This window comes from Solanum stenotomum, chromosome 1 (assembly GCF_019186545.1).
Source record: "Solanum stenotomum isolate F172 chromosome 1, ASM1918654v1, whole genome shotgun sequence".
NCBI classification, from domain to species: Eukaryota; Viridiplantae; Streptophyta; class Magnoliopsida; order Solanales; family Solanaceae; genus Solanum; species Solanum stenotomum.
In genome coordinates, this window is record NC_064282.1 from 1,823,759 (window position 1) to 1,841,208 (window position 17,450).

The window sequence follows — 17,450 nt, forward strand, 5'->3', positions numbered from 1 at the left end:
ATATAGTATATGAACATACTAAAGATTAAATTTTCCATGAAAGGAAATAAAGTTAAATACTTATTATTAAATGTATAAAGGAAAATTATGTTTCTAATTTGTTACTCATGCACGTCAAAAAATCAATTTTATCATTCACATATTATAAAAATAAATTGTTTAAAAAACTTATTATCGTGCGAAGCGCGGCTCAATTCACTAGTAACAAATAAATTGTAAATTACAGGTTTATAATAACAAAAAGATAGCTTTGACCAGTCACATCGATCTTCACATGGGGTAGTGTAACTTCCACTCCTTTTCTAGGATTATTCAGTCTTTTACAACAAAATGTATCAATACATAACTGGGATGGAAAAAATAAATTCATAATTAAGAAATTTAGAGATATTTTTGAATAACAATATACTTAATGTAATTTTATTTCGTGTACGTAAATTTTATTTCTATTTTATGAAAGTAGATATAGATTGGTTCCAAAATCCCTCTCAAGCCATACATATCAAAGCATTTCGAAAGGTAGTCAATACAAAAGTAAAATGGGCATAGAAAATCATAACATATGATGCTAACAATAAAATAATATGATTATCGAGCCATAAAAAATAATAAATAATGATAGAAATCGCGAGACAATAAATTACCGTAACGTTACTTCTATTGAAGCTGACATGATCATCTTCCTATTGCTCCTTATTAATATTTCCCGTTTGATATTAAAAAGTGAGACAATATTGACTTGAATTTTCTAGAATATAATATTTTAACTTGTAATCATGTTTATGTTTGATGTGATTAATTATTATTTTTTAGAAAAAAAAAAACAAAAAGACGATGTCATTGATCGGGTTTTAGTTGCACCAAAGTCCAAACCTACGAGAACCGTGAGATTCAAAAGAAAAAAATCTAACAACAATTACTTGTTAGGCGTATTAAATGAATAATGTTTCTCAACTAAATCATACCCATATTGCAACAAATTGAAACAACTTCCACTATTGAAGGTGAAAGATAGCTTTAAAAAATATAATTCAAGACAATAAATTCTAAATACCCTATTTCTATTTCAATTTTCTCTTAATTTCTACCAAATCATGTGCAAAGATTTACTTAAGTGGCTACGTGCTAATAAATGCTTCACTCATAATAAATGAACTAATTCGTTCCGAAGCTACTTAACATAAGTAGAGCTTTTTGTTTCAAAATATTTGTTATTTTTCAAAAAGTAAACTAGTTAAATTTTGATCAATAATTTAATCTATATTTTCATTGATCAAACTTATATGAAAAGAATTTCTTATATATAATCTTCAAATATCTAATTAATTTAATTTAAATATAAAAATTAATAAAACTAACTATCAAAGTGAAGTGTACATATTATTCTCTCTAGTATAGCCTATAACCATGTTTATTCCCGCTCATTTCCATTTTAATCCGTTTTTTCAAATAAAAACCTCCTCCACCACTCCGCGGCGAGGGCCACCTCCTATCTCCACGTCACACCAACCCACCCACCCCTCCAAATATTTCCCACAAAATACAATATTTTATTTATTTGAAAAAATCAAACTCAGAAAATTCAAACGCCTCCATAGATTCTCACTGTCCTCACTTTCCAACTCCCACGTTTCACCTTTCACAACTTTCCTCTTCCTTTCTCTCTGCTGTTCTTCTGCACTCCATTGACGAATTGAAGTTTTTCTCACTGAGCAATTTTGCTGAAGGTGTGAAACACACTTGAAGAAGTACAGCTACACGCAGATAAATTTTTGTGTTACCGATTTTTGGTTGAGCTGAGTGAGTCGGTCAATGTCGGGTTCGTCGTCGAGAGGGAGAAGTACTTCGCCATTTCACCGCCGTAAGCCTTCGAGTCCGTACTCATCTACTTCGTCATCGTCGTCTTTCATGAACGGTAGGCTCATGCCTCGATCCAGCTCTTCCACAGCGACATCGTTTTTGGGCTCCGGAACTGGCGCGAGCTCCAAATCCGTGACTCCTGGACGGAACCGGAGCAATTCGGAGTATTCACGAGGTTATGGAAATCGGACGCCGGTGAGTTATCAGTCAACAGAGGAGTTGATTGCTGAACCAGTTGATATGTCTAGAGCGGGAGAGAGTATTTCAGTCACAGTTAGGTTTCGGCCATTGAGGTAAATGTTAGATCTGCTTGAATTGGTTTCAGTCCATTTGATGTTGGATTGGAGGAATTTAGTTTATTATGCTAGGATTTGAGCTTGGAATTTTGGTATTTCTGGTGGCAGCGAACGAGAATACAACAAGGGGGATGAAATTGCGTGGTATCCTGATGGTGATAAAATTGTACGGAATGAGTATAATGCTGCAACAGCTTTTGCATTTGGTACTATTCTAGTCACTTCCTGATTCTGATTCTGCTCGTATTTTTTTTTGTTTGTATATTCTATTTGTGAAGAGTTTGATATTTATTTTGGTTAGAGTTGCTTAGTACTTGAAATTCCCTCTCCAAGATGAAATATATTAAGAGTTGATTAATATGTTTTCTTGGATGATTGCTAGACAGAGTTTTTGGACCTGATACATGTACACAAGAGGTTTATGAAGTTTCTGCTCGACCTGTGGTAAAGGCTGCAATGGAGGGCATAAACGGTATCCTACTTACTGCCACTTGTAACACTACATAGAGCAATTTCCTTTTTGGGGCTAAACAGACTGCAACGGAATTATAAAATATTCATACTTAATATGAGTTCCAAGGCCATGATCAGTTATAATTTATTTGTGCACTGTAATGGCTTGACACATAAATTGACATTAGTTGAGTGCTAATAGCGTTATATGTCCTCCTGATCTGATGACCTGAATTAGGTTCTTGAAACAATCCTAGGGCTATCATATTGAGCTGAACTGTTATCATTTATGCATTGCAAGTTGCATTAGCAAAATAATTCTATTGATGCTTAGCTTTTGTAATTTGACACTAGGCCTGCTGTGTATGCAGGCACAGTATTTGCTTATGGTGTTACAAGTAGTGGAAAGACACACACTATGCATGTAAGTTAGTATATCCATTGTGCAATCTTCTTTTTGCCTCGAATCGGGGAAGTGCTTCTGATGCTTCTGTTACATCTCCACCAAACAGTTTAGAAGTATTTAATTACTAGCAACTGAAAAAATTCCAGTTAAAGGGTACTGTGTTATCTATCTTCATATCAATATATAGTCAATTTGATGGTTAAAGTTGGTTTTTCAATTGTCTTCAATTTGAGTTTTGATTACTTCCTACTCCCCCGAACTTTCGAATTTGTGCTGTCTTAATGATGGATCTTTGTTTCCACAGGGAGATCAAAATTCTCCAGGTATAATTCCACTCGCAATTAAGGATGTTTTTAGCATTATTCAAGATGTAAGTGAGTTTACGGTTTACTGATTCTCATTTTGACAATGCACCTCTCTATATGACACTCTTGAGCTCTATAGACCCATTTCTTTTTTAAAAAGGACACTCCATTATCTTTTAGTGTTACTTATTATTGTAATCTGCCTTTCAGACTCCTGGACGTGAATTCTTACTTCGTGTATCATATCTTGAAATCTATAATGAGGTTAGTAGTGGACATCAGCAGATAGTTTCATATTTGAGGACAGGCTTGCATGATTAACAACTATATAGTTTACCAGATGCTCATGCATATATAGGCATCTTTGATGCAGAGGCTGTATCTATGTTTATATTCTGAGGACTGAGCTCATGTGAAATGTGATTCGTCATAGCTGCTACATAAAACAACTTCTTTTAAAGTTAAAGAAGTTGCTCGGACTCGGGTGCGGATCTAGAGGTTGGATCCTTAATGATCTAATTTTTAACATTCGGAGATATGGATCCATGTATGGATACGGGTGCGGGGATTCGCCTAAAAATAATTAAATTATCTAAAAAAGGAGTTATAAAACTTAAATTATGAGATATTTTGTGGAGAACTTGGCGAGAATCCTAGAAGGAAATTAAAGGAAAAGGAGTGACATAGAAATTTCTATATAAAAGGTATTTCATTTTATTCAATTTCATCTTAGCTTGTATATTGCTTATAGAAATCATTAAAACTGTCCAGTCTTTCCCCATCGATTTTGGTCAAAGTACCCAAAATTGGTTGACCAAATCGGACACGGATCCCACACCCACACCCACACCCATGTTGTGTCAACACGGGTGCGGCACCAAAAGTGAAGAGTCCGAGCAACTTAGAGTCTGTTAAACAATGTGGAAAATTTTGCAGTAGATTTAGAATCTCTCCTGCGCTTGTTGCTTCAGCACTTCCTAATTTCTTGTACTAACTTCATGAACATCTCTCTTTAAGCACTTGTTGTCCCATCCATGCTATAATCTTGTATTGATTCTAGCTAGAGAACATATAAATGCTTTTCTTGTTCACGGTGTCAGGTTATCAACGACTTACTGGATCCAACGGGACAGAATTTGCGTGTTAGGGAGGACACCCAGGTTGTTATATAATACAACTTTCGTTGCTTCTGGAAATTTGAGTTGTCTTTCAATATTTTTGTTTGATGAATAAGTATATTGTTTTTATGAGAGGAATCAAAGAAAAGCTGCGTTCCTATGGGCTAAGACAACCATTTCAGTAAATTTTGAAAATAATAAGATAAGAACAAAAGTGTTTCCTACATGTTATCACATGCCTGAGTCTTGAATTATCAGGAAATATATAACCAAACATATTAATACCTATTTAATTCCTGACATGTACCAAGAAATAAACAAAATCTAGCGTTCTTTTTGTCACCTGAAGTATCAAAACCTATCATTACCTACCAGCACTGCAGGTGGTGCTTTTAGCCTGTAGTTGTTCTACTAGAAAATAGATATTCATGTTTCTCTATCATAGTTCATGATTGTAATGCTGCTGTATGGTTCTTCATTCTTTTATTCTTGCAATTATGCAGGGTACTTATGTTGAAGGTATGAAGGAGGAAGTTGTTTTGTCACCTGGGCATGCTCTTTCATTTATTGCTGCTGGGGAAGGTAATTGTTGAATCTGTTCTTGTTCTTTGTCCGGAAATAACATTTATTCATAGGCAAGCTTTTGTGGATCCTGATGCTGATTATATAGGCAAGCTTTTGTGGATCTTGATGTTGATTACATTCTTACTGTTGCAGAGCACCGCCACGTTGGTTCAAACAATTTCAATCTGTTTAGTAGCCGCAGTCATACAATATTCACCTTGGTTAGTGGATAAGGATGTTCACTCGGCCACATTTCTTTGTTTAATCTGAAATTCTGCTTATCTTGTTCACATAAGTGATCGTGAGTTTAAACCCCTCATCCAGCATTAAACATCAGTTTTTTGGTCAGCTGAAGGTTTTAATGTTTTGGTATTCAAGTTATTGAGTTTGAACACAAGTTTTGAGAAGTTACTGTTGCTGTTTCTCGTTATATTTAAGAGGTCTTCTGAAGACAACTATGACATTTTAGAGGTAACAAGTAATTGGGGATTTTTGCTGGGATGGCTTTGTTGTGTTTCCTTCAATGGGCTGTGATTATTTTCTGTTTCATAACCTCCTACTCCTTGTAGTTTAAGTTCGTCTTACTGGTAACTGGTGATTATTATTTATCAGTCAAGTTTGACTGTTGTCCCTTTCATCACACATTATGCAGATGATTGAAAGTAGTGCCCACGGTGATGAATATGATGGAGTGATCTTCTCACAGCTTGTATGGTTTCTGGCACTAGTTGTTCAGCATTGAAAATACTAACTGTTGAATGTTAGCATCTAATATTAATTTGCTTTGTCCCACAGAACTTGATTGATCTAGCTGGATCTGAGAGCTCTAAAACTGAAACTACAGGGTTACGAAGAAAAGAAGGATCATACATTAACAAAAGTCTCCTGACTCTTGGAACTGTATGTACTTAACCACTAATTGTTGACAGTTTGTATATGTAGGTTCCCCATAAAAATTGCATGATGACATTTGCCTGTATTCTTAATTGACTTCTCCTTACCTACCTACCGGTATTATTGATCAGTACTTCTGTTCTTTCTTGAGCTTATTGAGGATTATATGAATTCCTGCTTCTGGGTTTATTTCGATCTGACATGTCAATTCTTTTTTCATGTGTTAAGGTCATTGGAAAATTAAGTGAAGGGAAGGCATTTCATGTTCCATATCGAGATTCTAAACTTACTCGCCTGCTACAATCTTCACTTAGTGGGCATGGACATGTTTCTGTGAGTGCAATTAAGCACATGTTGTGCATTTTTCATTCTATTGACCTTATGAAACTGCTAGTCTATCCTCTTTGATGTGCATCCTCTGCCTCTTAGGCTCTGGCGTTTCTTATACAACATTTGTTTAATCTGATGCTTCTTGGCATGAAGTGCATTGAAGAGATGACTAATTTCCTGCTTCTTTCTTGATTGTAGCTCATCTGCACTATTACTCCTGCTTCCAGCAATATGGAAGAAACACATAACACGTTAAAGTTTGCAAGCAGGGCTAAGCGTGTCGAGATTTATGCATCTCGCAACAAGGTTTGCCTATCTGAATCATTTCATTTTTATGGAACTACAGTATTGAAGGCTGAATATTGATTATCTTGCTTTCAGATTATTGATGAGAAATCGCTGATCAAGAAATATCAGAAAGAAATATCTTGTCTGAAGGAAGAGCTTGATCAGCTAAGAAGGGGGATGCTTGTAGGAGTCAATCATGAAGAACTTATGACCTTGAAACAACAGGTATGCATTCAAGTCAAATGATTTGATGATGTCACGTACAACTGGTTATCAGGGAAAAAAATAACGTACAATTCCATGTTTGATGATGTCTGTGTTAAGTTTCTAAGATGTTTTCTTTGGATGTACTCTGTCTGTTAACTTAATATGGCACTGTTTGTCTCAGTACAGAGTTTATGAAAGAGGAAAGACTTTTGAAACATAAGCCAAATCAATTAACATACCCAAAGTACCCTTTGTATCTTGTGGTTTTAAGGGAAAATAAGAAGTTAAAAATTAATGAGTTCCAATTATGAAAAGGTGTCAATTGTCTTGGAATGGACCAAAAAGGAAAGAGTGCAATGTAAAATGGAACATAGGGTGTAATTGGTTGTGTTGTGTTATATTATTAACAATCTTTTCACAGTTGGAAGAGGGACAAGTGAAGATGCAGTCAAGGTTGGAAGAGGAGGAGGATGCCAAGGCTGCTCTACTGAGTCGGATACAGAAGCTAACTAAACTGATCCTTGTTTCTTCAAAGAATTCAATTCCTGGGAGTCGATTTGCTTCTGAAGATGATGTACACCGCCCTCTCTATTTATCTTGAGTTCTATTTCCATTTCCCATTCTTTGCCAATTAGAATTCTAAGTGATCATTTCTGAATTTGGATTTTAGGCACATCAGATGTGTTTTGATTTTTGCAAGACTTTTTTCCTACTCCTTTACAGTTGCTTTAAGCAGTGCTGGATATGTTTATTTATTACCACTGCTCTTCGTATCATCTACCATAGGGGTTTTAAGACTCACTCCCTTTCTAGTATCTAAATTAAGTTTTTGTTGTTTCTATTGCTTTCTTTTACTATTTGCATGCAATTTTCTGGCATCTACCCTGAGCCACAAAAACAACAACAACAGTATGCCCATAGATATCGAGAACCAAAGATTTAGAATCATTTTTCTAGATTGATCTTTTAATTTCAACCTTCAAATATAAAATCTATTTCCTAAATCAATCTTTTTTGTTGTTCACTCTTTCACCAGAAGTTGAATGGTTCAGTGCCCATAGATAGCGAGAACCAAAGAGATTCTTCATCAGAGACTTCTAATTTCAAACACGGAAGATCTTCTAGCAAGTGGAATGATGATATCTCCCAGGCTGGCAGTGTGATTACTGAATCAACTCAGGGGGGTGACCTTGTCACTGGTTCAAAGCTTCCCATAGTATGTTTTCTTCTTCTTAAGACCTTCTAAAGGAAGAGACTTCTTCATTTGTTCTTAATTTCACCTCCTATTTATTGCATATGACCCCTTAATCCTCTGTAGAAATCTAAAGATCTGTGGTTAATATTTGAAGTTGTTATTTTTTAATCCACATGTAGTTAAAGTTTACTCTGATAACTTGCTAAGATCTTTATCTTTGCATGGAGTTTGAATTTTTGATATTTATATATTATTTTCGAGTATTGAATTTTCAAACATTGTTGGATACTTACATTTGGGCATTCTCCCAAGTTGTCTCAGGATTGACTCAATTGAGAAGTTATTACTTTTTTTTCTTTTTCTAATCTGGTCTTCTCCATTACTATTTTTTTTCTTCCAAAGTCTGCCCTTTTTTTTTAAAAAAAAAAAATGTAATGCATACTTTTCCATTACATATCAAATGGTAATTTTTTCAACTTTTGATATTTTATTGTTTAATATAGGAAGGAGTTTCATTGTCTGATCAGATGGACCTCCTAGTTGAGCAAGTTAAGATGCTTGCTGGAGAGACTGCATTTAGTACGAGTACATTGAAACGAATGATAGAACAGTCTGTGAATGATCCTGAGAATTCAAAATCTCATATTGAAGTAAGCTTTATTTTGTCTTTGTGGACTGAATCCTTCATACATATGATGGTTGATAATAATATAATATGATGTCTGTCGGAAACAACTTCTCTACCTCCACAAAGGTAGGGGTAAGGTTTCCGTACACACTACCTTCCCTAGACTCCACTTGTGGGATTACATTGGGTTTGTTGTTGTTGGACCGACTCCTTCTTACACATGATGGCTAATAATATGATGAAACGTGTATGGCTGCTAAAGCCATTTTTTGGGTCTCTCATTAAATATTCTGCAGCTATATTTTGCGGTCAATAATCTTAAAATTTGTAAACATTTCAGATATATATTGTTTGAATTCAAATAAAACTGTATTTGATGTTTCCTCATAGGAAGGCATGGTGTTGGCTTATTTACTAACTTGTGAAACATATTCAGTTCGGCATCTTCACTGGTTTTTAATCCTCAAAGTCCCTAGACGAGCCAATCCTTGATGAGTGTGTAGGATTTCATTCTTAGGCAACTGCAGCTGTTTGATTTTCCTGAAAACAACTTATTGTTTGTGTTCTTGTGTACAAAGCTGTCTCCTGTATTAAGATCTTTACCCACTGTATGCCTAAATTTGCAACAGATTCAAAGTTTGGAGCGTGACATTGAAGGCAAGAGAGAGCAGATGAGGATCTTAGAACAGCGCATTGTTGAAAGTGGTGAAGTATCAATCAGCAGTGCATCCTTAGTTGAAATGCAGCAGGTGATGTCACATTATTCCTTTTTCAGCCTCATTGGTTTTCCCTTTTATGGTGATTTGTGTTTGTCTCATACTTCTAACTTTTGTCAGACTTTGATGAAGCTGATGACGCAATGTAGCGAAAAGGGATTTGAGCTTGAGGTAGTGACCGGATCAGGTCTTCCTTGATTGCATCAATTTAATTATTTTAAAATCAAATCTAAAGAATTTTCTTTTCTATCACATAGTGCAGAACATCTATCATATGAAGTTGTTAAGTATTTTACTTTTTAATACAGATAAAATCAGCAGACAATCGGATTCTCCAGGAAGAGCTGCAGAACAAGGTGAAGAAGCACCATTATTTATCTTTGTTGTAAATCAAATGATAGTCACCTTATTGTTGTTGGTATGCCAGTGGCTGATGCCCAGGATTAATGGGTCTGTCATCTTTTGCTGTTCCAGTGTTTAGAGAACAAGGAACTGCAGGAAACTATTTGTAATCTTGAGCAGCAGCTAGCTGCAGTGAAGGTGGAGAAGTCATACCCCTCAACAGAACAGGGTCTTCTATCAGACAAGTATATTGATGACCTTGAAAAGAAAATCCAGTTGCAGGTGATTTATATTCTTCAGCCCAGGATTTACTGGGTTCATGTTTGTATTTTGGACTGATTTTTGTGTAAATTCTTGCGGTATATGGCATCTTTTGTTTCTTATTTTATTTTTAGAAGATGGTCTCCTGTAGAGGAGGGATATGGGAGGAGCATATCACATTTAATTAACTGACTAAGCGATGCAGAGCAGAGGAATCATGTGAAGCCTTAGTGCCTCAAAAGTCTAATTACGCATTGAGAATCAAACTATAAGACCTATCGAAATATTTTAATTTTTTCCTTTATATAAAGCCTGAAGAAAGCAAAAGAAAGGGTCTCATTAGTAGCACTTGCAAATGCCTTGAAGTGGATGCGTGATGATATGCTTTTTATGAATGAATTATTTAAGATTTTTTAACTTAGGAATTTAAATCACCTGAGATGCTTAGTCTTTTACATTTGTTCTATTCTATAAAAACATACTGAGCCTGGTGCTGTAACATTCTGCTTTGACATCCATACCTATTCCACGACAAGATTTTGTATGAAGTCGCTGTACATGATGGGGCCTAGACAAACAATCATTTTGTTCATTCAGTTTCTCTATGTTAATCGTTCTATGTTAAACTAATTGCTTTGCCTGCATGAAATCGCGCATTACTCAGCATTTCTACATTAGAGTTCTTCAATCTTCTATTAGTGTGATATCTACAGCAATTAAAAGACTAAATCTATCTAGCTTTCTTGTGAATACAGACACTGGGTATGTTGTTATTGTTAATACAGACACTTTAACGTCACTGCATTTCTTTAAATGTGTCTATAAAATGGTTCTCATAAGTTTGTTGCTTGAGCAGGATATTGAGAATGATAAGTTGAAGTTGGAACTAGTCCAGAGTGTAGAGGAGAGTAGTGGATTGCGAGTACAGAACCAGAAATTGTTTGAAGAGACCTCATATGCAAAAGAATTAGCATCTGCTGCGGCAGTTGAACTTAAAAATTTGGCTGGTGAAGTGACAAATCTAGCGATACAGAATACAAAACTCGAGAAAGAACTGTTGGCCGCTCGACAGGCATTAAATTCTAGGAGCACCATTGCACAAACTGGTAATGTTCGCCACCGAAAGCATGGCGAAAACCTATGGCAAGGACGTAGAAGTCGGGTTTCTGACCGAGAAAGTGAAGTTCCTGGAGTTGTTCGGGATGGATTTGGCACATGGGATCTAAATACTAAAGATTTAAAAATGGAGTTGCAGGCAAGAAAACAACGTGAGGCAGTTCTTGAGGCCGCCTTGGTTGAGAAGGAAATACTTGAAGATGAGTACCGGAAAAAGGTTGAAGAGGGAAAGAGAAGGGAGGCAGCTCTGGAAAATGATTTAGCAAATATGTGGGTGCTCATTTCTCAGCTAAGGAAAAAGAATGGTGACACGCAAGATGTAAAGACAGTAACAGAACAAACCGTGGATCATGCAACCTCTGTTGCTGAGATTCTGAAGGAAGACCCTCTTGTTGCCCGCTTGAAGGTAATTATGTTGGTCCTTTTTTTAAAAATAAAAAATAAAAAAACAAAAAAAATTGTGTTTATCCTTTTCTTGCCACTTAGCACTTGTATCTAGTACATGAACGTGTCAGGGTGTGTCCTTGTCATTTGTCTGAGTTGAAGCTATGTATACTTCCAAAAGCTAGCTAATTTCCTTGTGTTTGTGCATCATACACCCATAATGAGGCTAGATAAGTTTTATTTTACTTTTCCTCTCTAACGTGGTCATTTTTGTCTATTCAGTTGTAAAAACAAGTGTGAGATATACTTTGAATCCAGTAAGATATGCAAGCTTTTTGGAAGATAGGAAGGTTAGATTTTAGTAGCACACCAGAAGGGTGGGGAGAATAAGTGTCCAACATCTGCAAGTCATGGGTTTTAATATACATTTATTCCAACCGTCCCATTTTTTATCTCATGTTTGACTGATTATGGCGTTTAACTTGTTAATATTACTTGAATTTGATTTTAGTGATAACAGGAGATAATATCAAAGTAATGGTTGAAAAGTCAGTTCAGTGGAATATATCACATCAAAGTTTCAAATGTGGATTGTGTGATTAATTTTCATTCTTGCAAGTTGTGTAGAAATAGACTTGTGTCAAACATTTTGAACATCTCAAAATATAAATTGTCATCATAAATTGAAAAATGAAAAGCATTTAGTTTTTAAGCGGTTGTCGTTCCATGAGGCTTCTAGCATAGTAATGCTTTTACTTCAGTGCTTCTGAAATGTTTCAATGAATCATAACTAGGAGCCACAATGTTAGTCCTTTTATGCGCTGCTCCTTGTCAATCTTTGGAGGCGGCTGTTTCTGGCTATCCTACTGTTCTTGACTGGGATATAATTAACAGTAGTAATGCAAGAAAATGTTGAACTGACAGTTGGTTTTAGTTGTAAAAGAAAACATATTTACTTTTGACAGTCAAATAGATTGTAATTCTTAGAAGAATTTGACATTGTAATGTAATATTATTAGCGAAATTGTGTGTAGCGTTTTGAGATAAAATCTAAAATGGGAAATGTGATATAACATGGGTAACAGAATAGCTGTTAGTGCTTGGGTTCTTGCATAGGTAGAAGCTACTAATAACAACTGTTGTTTCTTTAGGTTCCTTGATGACTCAAAATATAACATGAAGTATTAAAGATCTTTTATGTGTGCGCGCCATCAGGCTCGAACGCAAGAGATGAAGGAAAAGGACCACACATATGTGGGGAATGCAGATTTAAATTCACATGTATGTAAAGTCTGTTTCGAATCACTAACTTCTGCAATGCTCCTTCCTTGCCGACATTTTTGCTGTAAGTCAACTTTCTCATTATGTGCTCAGATTATCCTCTCTCCCTTGGATAGGATCTGTCTAATGTCGACTTGATTTGCAGTGTGTAAATCTTGTTCCCTTGCCTGTGCTGAGTGTCCAATCTGTCGAACTGAAATTGCAGATAGGATTTTTGTCTTTACTTGAGACGCCATTTCAAGTGCTTGAGCTATGGTGAAAGGTTGGTGGTTGTTTCATCATGAATTCCCATTCTATTTTACAAATATGCATAAATTCTGAAGTCAACTTGCAATAAGGTACTTACTTTTCTCCCTCTCTTTGTAGGAGGGTTCTCTTCGCACTTGTGAAACTCACTTTCTCATGACAATTCTTTAAATGGATTAACTGTATGTAATGTCAAAGCAGTATACCTTTTCCCCCACTTATCCACCAAATAACTGTAAATTAAGAAAGATAAGGGGACAAAGGAAACAGTCGAATTAGTAAATTTGAACTCTGGGAGTAGCTTCTGGCCGCAGTTTGATCTCCTCACTTCAGCTGTAGTATATAGAGAACACAACTGCAATGACAATGTTGCGTCGTGTAAGTAAAATATTTTGAGCTTGTACATAATTGGGGCTATATTCTTGTTCTCTTTGGTCTGACATTTCTTTATTTGTTATTCCACATGGTATATTTCTTTTTGGTTTCTTGGTCATTCGGAAGTCAAATCTTTACTGGAATTGCTTTTTTTGTTTTTCTACTAACTTGCCTTTCTTCAATGTCTTCAACATGTAATAATCAGAAGCATTATCTAGCTCGCCAGCTAGTCTGGTTTATATAATCCTTACGTGCAATGTGATATGTGAATACTTTGGATATCAATAATCATACGTAGATATTGCATAAGATTTGTGTGAAGTGATTGGGTGAGCATTTTGTAAGGTCACATTTTACTTTCGAATCGGGTAAGATACTTTAGGAATGGGGTTTGTAAACAAGTTATATCAAAGATTTAACGCATAACTAATATGAATACTATTTCTACCGAACACTCTGTTATTAATGAATTTTTCCAATAGTAGCCAAACATCCCATTACCCTCATTAAATTAATATTCTCATATGAGTTTTTAGTAAGGTCACACTGGATCGGTCTATTGGTGTAAAACTCAATTGGGAATAAGGCATAGCCATGAGCCCATGATACTATACTAACATTAGACCATATTCTACGAGTCTGTTCAGTATGTTGAAACAATTTATGTACTAATATAGAGAAGCTCGAATAGTACATAATCTAAAATTTTGAATATAAGATGAAATGTGTTCAAATAGAGCAATCAAAATGAATAGTGAAAATTCATATTTCAACTAGTTATTTTGATTGTCGTTGTGCATTAGCGTGGTGTAGATTATAGATGATTGAACTGACATTGATTGCCTAGAAAGATCGTTGTCGAAAATCTTTGCTTGCCATTGGACGCTGCTGTGGGATAATTTCATAAACAAAAAGGAAAATAAAAAAACAATGCAGATAATCTTTGCATCAATCTCCCATAAAGAATTGATTTGACCATGAATACTTGAAACAAATAGGAATACCATATTCTATAATCAAAGCGGGTAATAGGCACAAGGCTATCCCACTAGCATTACAAAAAGATTGGTCTCCCACAAAGCAAAGACAAAAAGTACCCCAGATCTGTTAAAACCCATTCCCATTCAGATTAACATATTGCAACAAGTCCAAGTGATTTGACTTGCAAAAAAACAAATAACAAAAAAAGAACAGTGGGGCTTTAACTTACAACATGTGTTACATATCCAAAAACAAAGCAACTGGTCAAAGTTAGCAACCAAAAGAAAAGGTCTGATGGCAGTTTGTATAACTGTTTTCTTAATATCTCAAAAGATATTATGCCCTTTAGTATTACCAAGTCTGTCTTATAAGTTGCTTGGTAGATGGAGAGTTGATCTGAGGAACAGGTACTCCATTTGATATTAAGAGGTATCCCCACTTACTGTAGTGGGAAAAAAACTACACAGCTGGTCGTATCTGATCAAAATTCTGCAATCAAACAGCATCATTTAGTTGCAAGTTCTGAACATTTTATTATATTCGAAAAATGGTCAAATATGTTGGTCTAAAAATGCCCCTTTCGTCAATAATTTAATCCCATATTTCCAGTTGTGTCTGTCTGTAGCATTTTTATACGCATAAAACGAGAAAGTAGCGATGTCTTATGACATTCCTCCGCAAAAGGTGTCACCATCATTATTGTCGGTGAATATAAGTTAAATCCGTAAAACAAGAAACACTTACCATATGAAGAAGAAGAGGGATATTCAAGAAAATCTTCAACATGCCAACCAGGAAGAGTCTCAGTCAAATATTCTGATATGCTACTAGTTGAAACAGAACCCTCTTGTACATGATAATCAACTTGAAAATAATTAGGTGTCGATTCTGTAGTACTCGAAATCGAATTACTCTTCATCCCAAAATTACCACTACGTGCTTTAAAATTATTTGTACCAGCATTACTTGCAGCAGATCCAGTTGGGGATATTGAATTTTGGTTATTAGAATTAGAAGCAAGTACATCAGAAGAGAGCTGAACTCCACTTAGAAGAAATCTGTTGTGTTTCTTTGTGTGTTCATTTGCTTTGTGTATAGGCAAGTCACATTCTTTGCAAAGAATTGCTCTATCTTCTTTACAAAATAGCAGTGCACGTCTTTCCTAAAAATAAAATACAATAAGAAATAAATGTTAATTTCTACATTATACACCATAAAATTAAAGAAGTTTTACTATCAGCCCATATTTTATACTCACTACTAAAAACAAAGGTTCAGTGAGAAATATGTGTTATCGATCATGATTTTTCCTCACATTTTCTATCAAACTAGCTCACCGGAGGAAATGCATGGTGAGAAATAAATTTGTACTAGCTATATTAGTCTGAAACTTCCTAATTTTTTTCATATGACAATATTACTATTTTTTTCTTTTCCCACCGATTTAATCAAAATATCTGTGGAATAGCCACAAAATATTTTTCAATAGAAAAATAGTAATTGTCGGTTGTGCAAAAATTTTACACCACAATACATTTCTCAGATAGTTACTCACTAGTCATTAATAGTTATTATCTCAAAAAATTACCTTTCTTATTTCAATTTTCTTCATCAAAGAAAGTCATATTTTGATTTAATAATTTTAAATTGAGTGATCATCCGTAAAATCAAATCGAAGTTCGTACAAGTGGAGAATATTATTTGTACCTGGCAAATGTCACAAAGAGGAGAATCTTTGAAAGAAGGATGAATTAGAGAAAAACGAAGATGTTTGCTTGCAAGCTTGTTGGCATGATGCACTTGATAATCACAGCTTTGGCAAAGTGTGGCTTCATCTGCTGAACAATAAACTGATGCCTCTTCTTTATCACAAACATCACATTGAATCTTCATTTTCTTTTTCTTTTTAATAATTGTACTGTTTCCCTAAAGAGATGTATATATATAGTTAGAAACTTAGAATAGAAGGGAGTAAATTTGGGAAAGAGACAAAATATTATGGGCACAAAGGGAGTTGTGTTCGTTGTGGGCTCACACCTAAAGTCTCTGAAGAGTTTCAGAAAATATATTTAGATCTCTCTTTCATTGACTGAATAAAGAGAAAGCTCTGGAAATAAAAGACAATTGCTTCTATAATGTCCAAATAAATGTAAAGACAAAATAACCAAACAAGTTGCCTATTTTTTTTTAAAACACTTTATAAAAAGCTTTCGCACTCTCACCACTCAATGGTTCAATTATTTTCCAGCCTAAGTTAATAAAATTTAAGCTATTCCTTTTCATGGAGCTACCTACACATTTGACCGTTCGGTCAAAATTATTTACCTTGAAAAATTCTTTTCTGATAATGAATGGCAGTGATATTCTATCTCATGATCTTAAATATCATATTAAAGTGTGTGTAGATTAAGTTATTAAAAAAAGTATAATTTTATTATTTAATTGTATTCTCAATAATAATATTTCGATACATTGGTCAAATGGTATATATGGACACAAACTTATCCAAACATTACCATTACATTTATTATATTTTTTTAAAAAAAAAACAGGGGAAAACGGCATTTTTAGTCCCTGTGTTAAGGCTATATTCTTATTTTAGTCCTTGTGTTATCTAACTTAGCACTATTAACCTTCAATTATATCAAGTGAGTGATTTTAATCCTTCAACTAATAGATCCAAAAAAAATTAACAGAAAGTTCACTGCTAAAAGAGGTAATTCGGGTATTTCATTTTAATTATTTGTATGTTACCATACTTATAAGTTTCCTTAAGCTTCAATTTTACTTGTAATTAGTTGGAAGAGTTGGTTTTATAATACATTCAGTTCAGATTATCACTGCTGTCGAAACTGACAACAATTGAATGGAATTCTTCGAGATAAATTGAAGATGTGTAGATTCTAAGATATAATTCAGAGCATTGAATTTATGTGGTGCTTCTGATTATGCTAACAATTTTTTTTATGCCTAATCAAAGTTGAATATGGTGCGTTACCATACAGATCCTTAGGGTGTTTGAAATTGAGTTCTTCTGGTAGCTTGAAGTTTACAAATAGTATATTTGGAATCATATTTTCACATATACAAATAATTTGCATAACATTAAGGAAAAACAATTCAAAGTATTCTGGTATATTTGTTGAGATATTTTTCTTTGTCTATTACATGAAATTTTGAATTATTCAACTTAAAAGAGTACTC

General features: G+C 34.6%; 2 protein-coding genes across 4 annotated transcripts; one reads left to right on the plus strand and one right to left on the minus strand.

Annotated features, from left to right (window-relative positions):
• Window positions 1–1,566: 1,566 nt before the first annotated feature.
• LOC125842763 (kinesin-like protein KIN-7D, mitochondrial) lies at window positions 1,567–13,386 on the plus strand. 3 transcript variants are annotated; one of them, XM_049522081.1, is made up of 25 exons: window positions 1,567–2,153; window positions 2,265–2,362; window positions 2,539–2,628; window positions 2,981–3,033; window positions 3,320–3,385; window positions 3,531–3,584; window positions 4,421–4,480; window positions 4,942–5,020; window positions 5,156–5,223; window positions 5,655–5,711; window positions 5,798–5,902; window positions 6,125–6,229; window positions 6,425–6,532; window positions 6,608–6,739; window positions 7,143–7,295; window positions 7,758–7,937; window positions 8,420–8,566; window positions 9,174–9,293; window positions 9,381–9,431; window positions 9,569–9,616; window positions 9,735–9,884; window positions 10,720–11,385; window positions 12,579–12,708; window positions 12,790–12,906; window positions 13,011–13,386. In XM_049522081.1, exons 1-24 carry the CDS (start codon window positions 1,813–1,815, stop codon window positions 12,870–12,872), a joined length of 3,144 nt encoding a protein of 1,047 aa, XP_049378038.1. In that variant the 5' UTR covers window positions 1,567–1,812; the 3' UTR covers window positions 12,873–12,906; window positions 13,011–13,386. The 3 variants fall into 3 exon arrangements, with proteins under 3 accessions (XP_049378038.1, XP_049378046.1, XP_049378043.1); XM_049522089.1 differs by having other exon boundaries at window positions 2,091–2,153; window positions 3,320–3,338; window positions 13,011–13,384; XM_049522086.1 differs by lacking the exon at window positions 1,567–2,153 and having other exon boundaries at window positions 2,291–2,362; window positions 2,543–2,628; window positions 13,011–13,384.
• Window positions 13,387–14,231: 845 nt separating this feature from the next.
• Window positions 14,232–16,358, minus strand: LOC125842707 (B-box zinc finger protein 20). The gene is made up of 3 exons (XM_049522039.1): window positions 15,954–16,358; window positions 14,991–15,408; window positions 14,232–14,735 (listed from the first exon to the last, which is right to left on the minus strand). The coding sequence occupies exons 1-3, from the start codon at window positions 16,137–16,139 to the stop codon at window positions 14,728–14,730; spliced, it is 612 nt and encodes a 203-aa protein (XP_049377996.1). The 5' UTR covers window positions 16,140–16,358; the 3' UTR covers window positions 14,232–14,727.
• Window positions 16,359–17,450: the final 1,092 nt, after the last annotated feature.

Excerpts from the sequence above, each read along its gene's own strand:
- LOC125842763 (XM_049522081.1), top strand. The coding sequence starts at position 1,813 with ATGTCGGGTTCGTCGTCGAGAGGGAGAAGTACTTCGCCATTTCACCGC. Across the intron at positions 2,363-2,538 it reads TGCAACAGCTTTTGCATTTG|ACAGAGTTTTTGGACCTGAT; the intron begins GTACTATTCTAG and ends GATGATTGCTAG. Across the intron at positions 9,885-10,719 it reads AAAAGAAAATCCAGTTGCAG|GATATTGAGAATGATAAGTT; the intron begins GTGATTTATATT and ends TTGCTTGAGCAG.
- LOC125842707 (XM_049522039.1), bottom strand. The coding sequence starts at position 16,139 with ATGAAGATTCAATGTGATGTTTGTGATAAAGAAGAGGCATCAGTTTAT. Across the intron at positions 15,409-15,953 it reads CTCTTTGTGACATTTGCCAG|GAAAGACGTGCACTGCTATT; the intron begins GTACAAATAATA and ends TTTTATTTTTAG.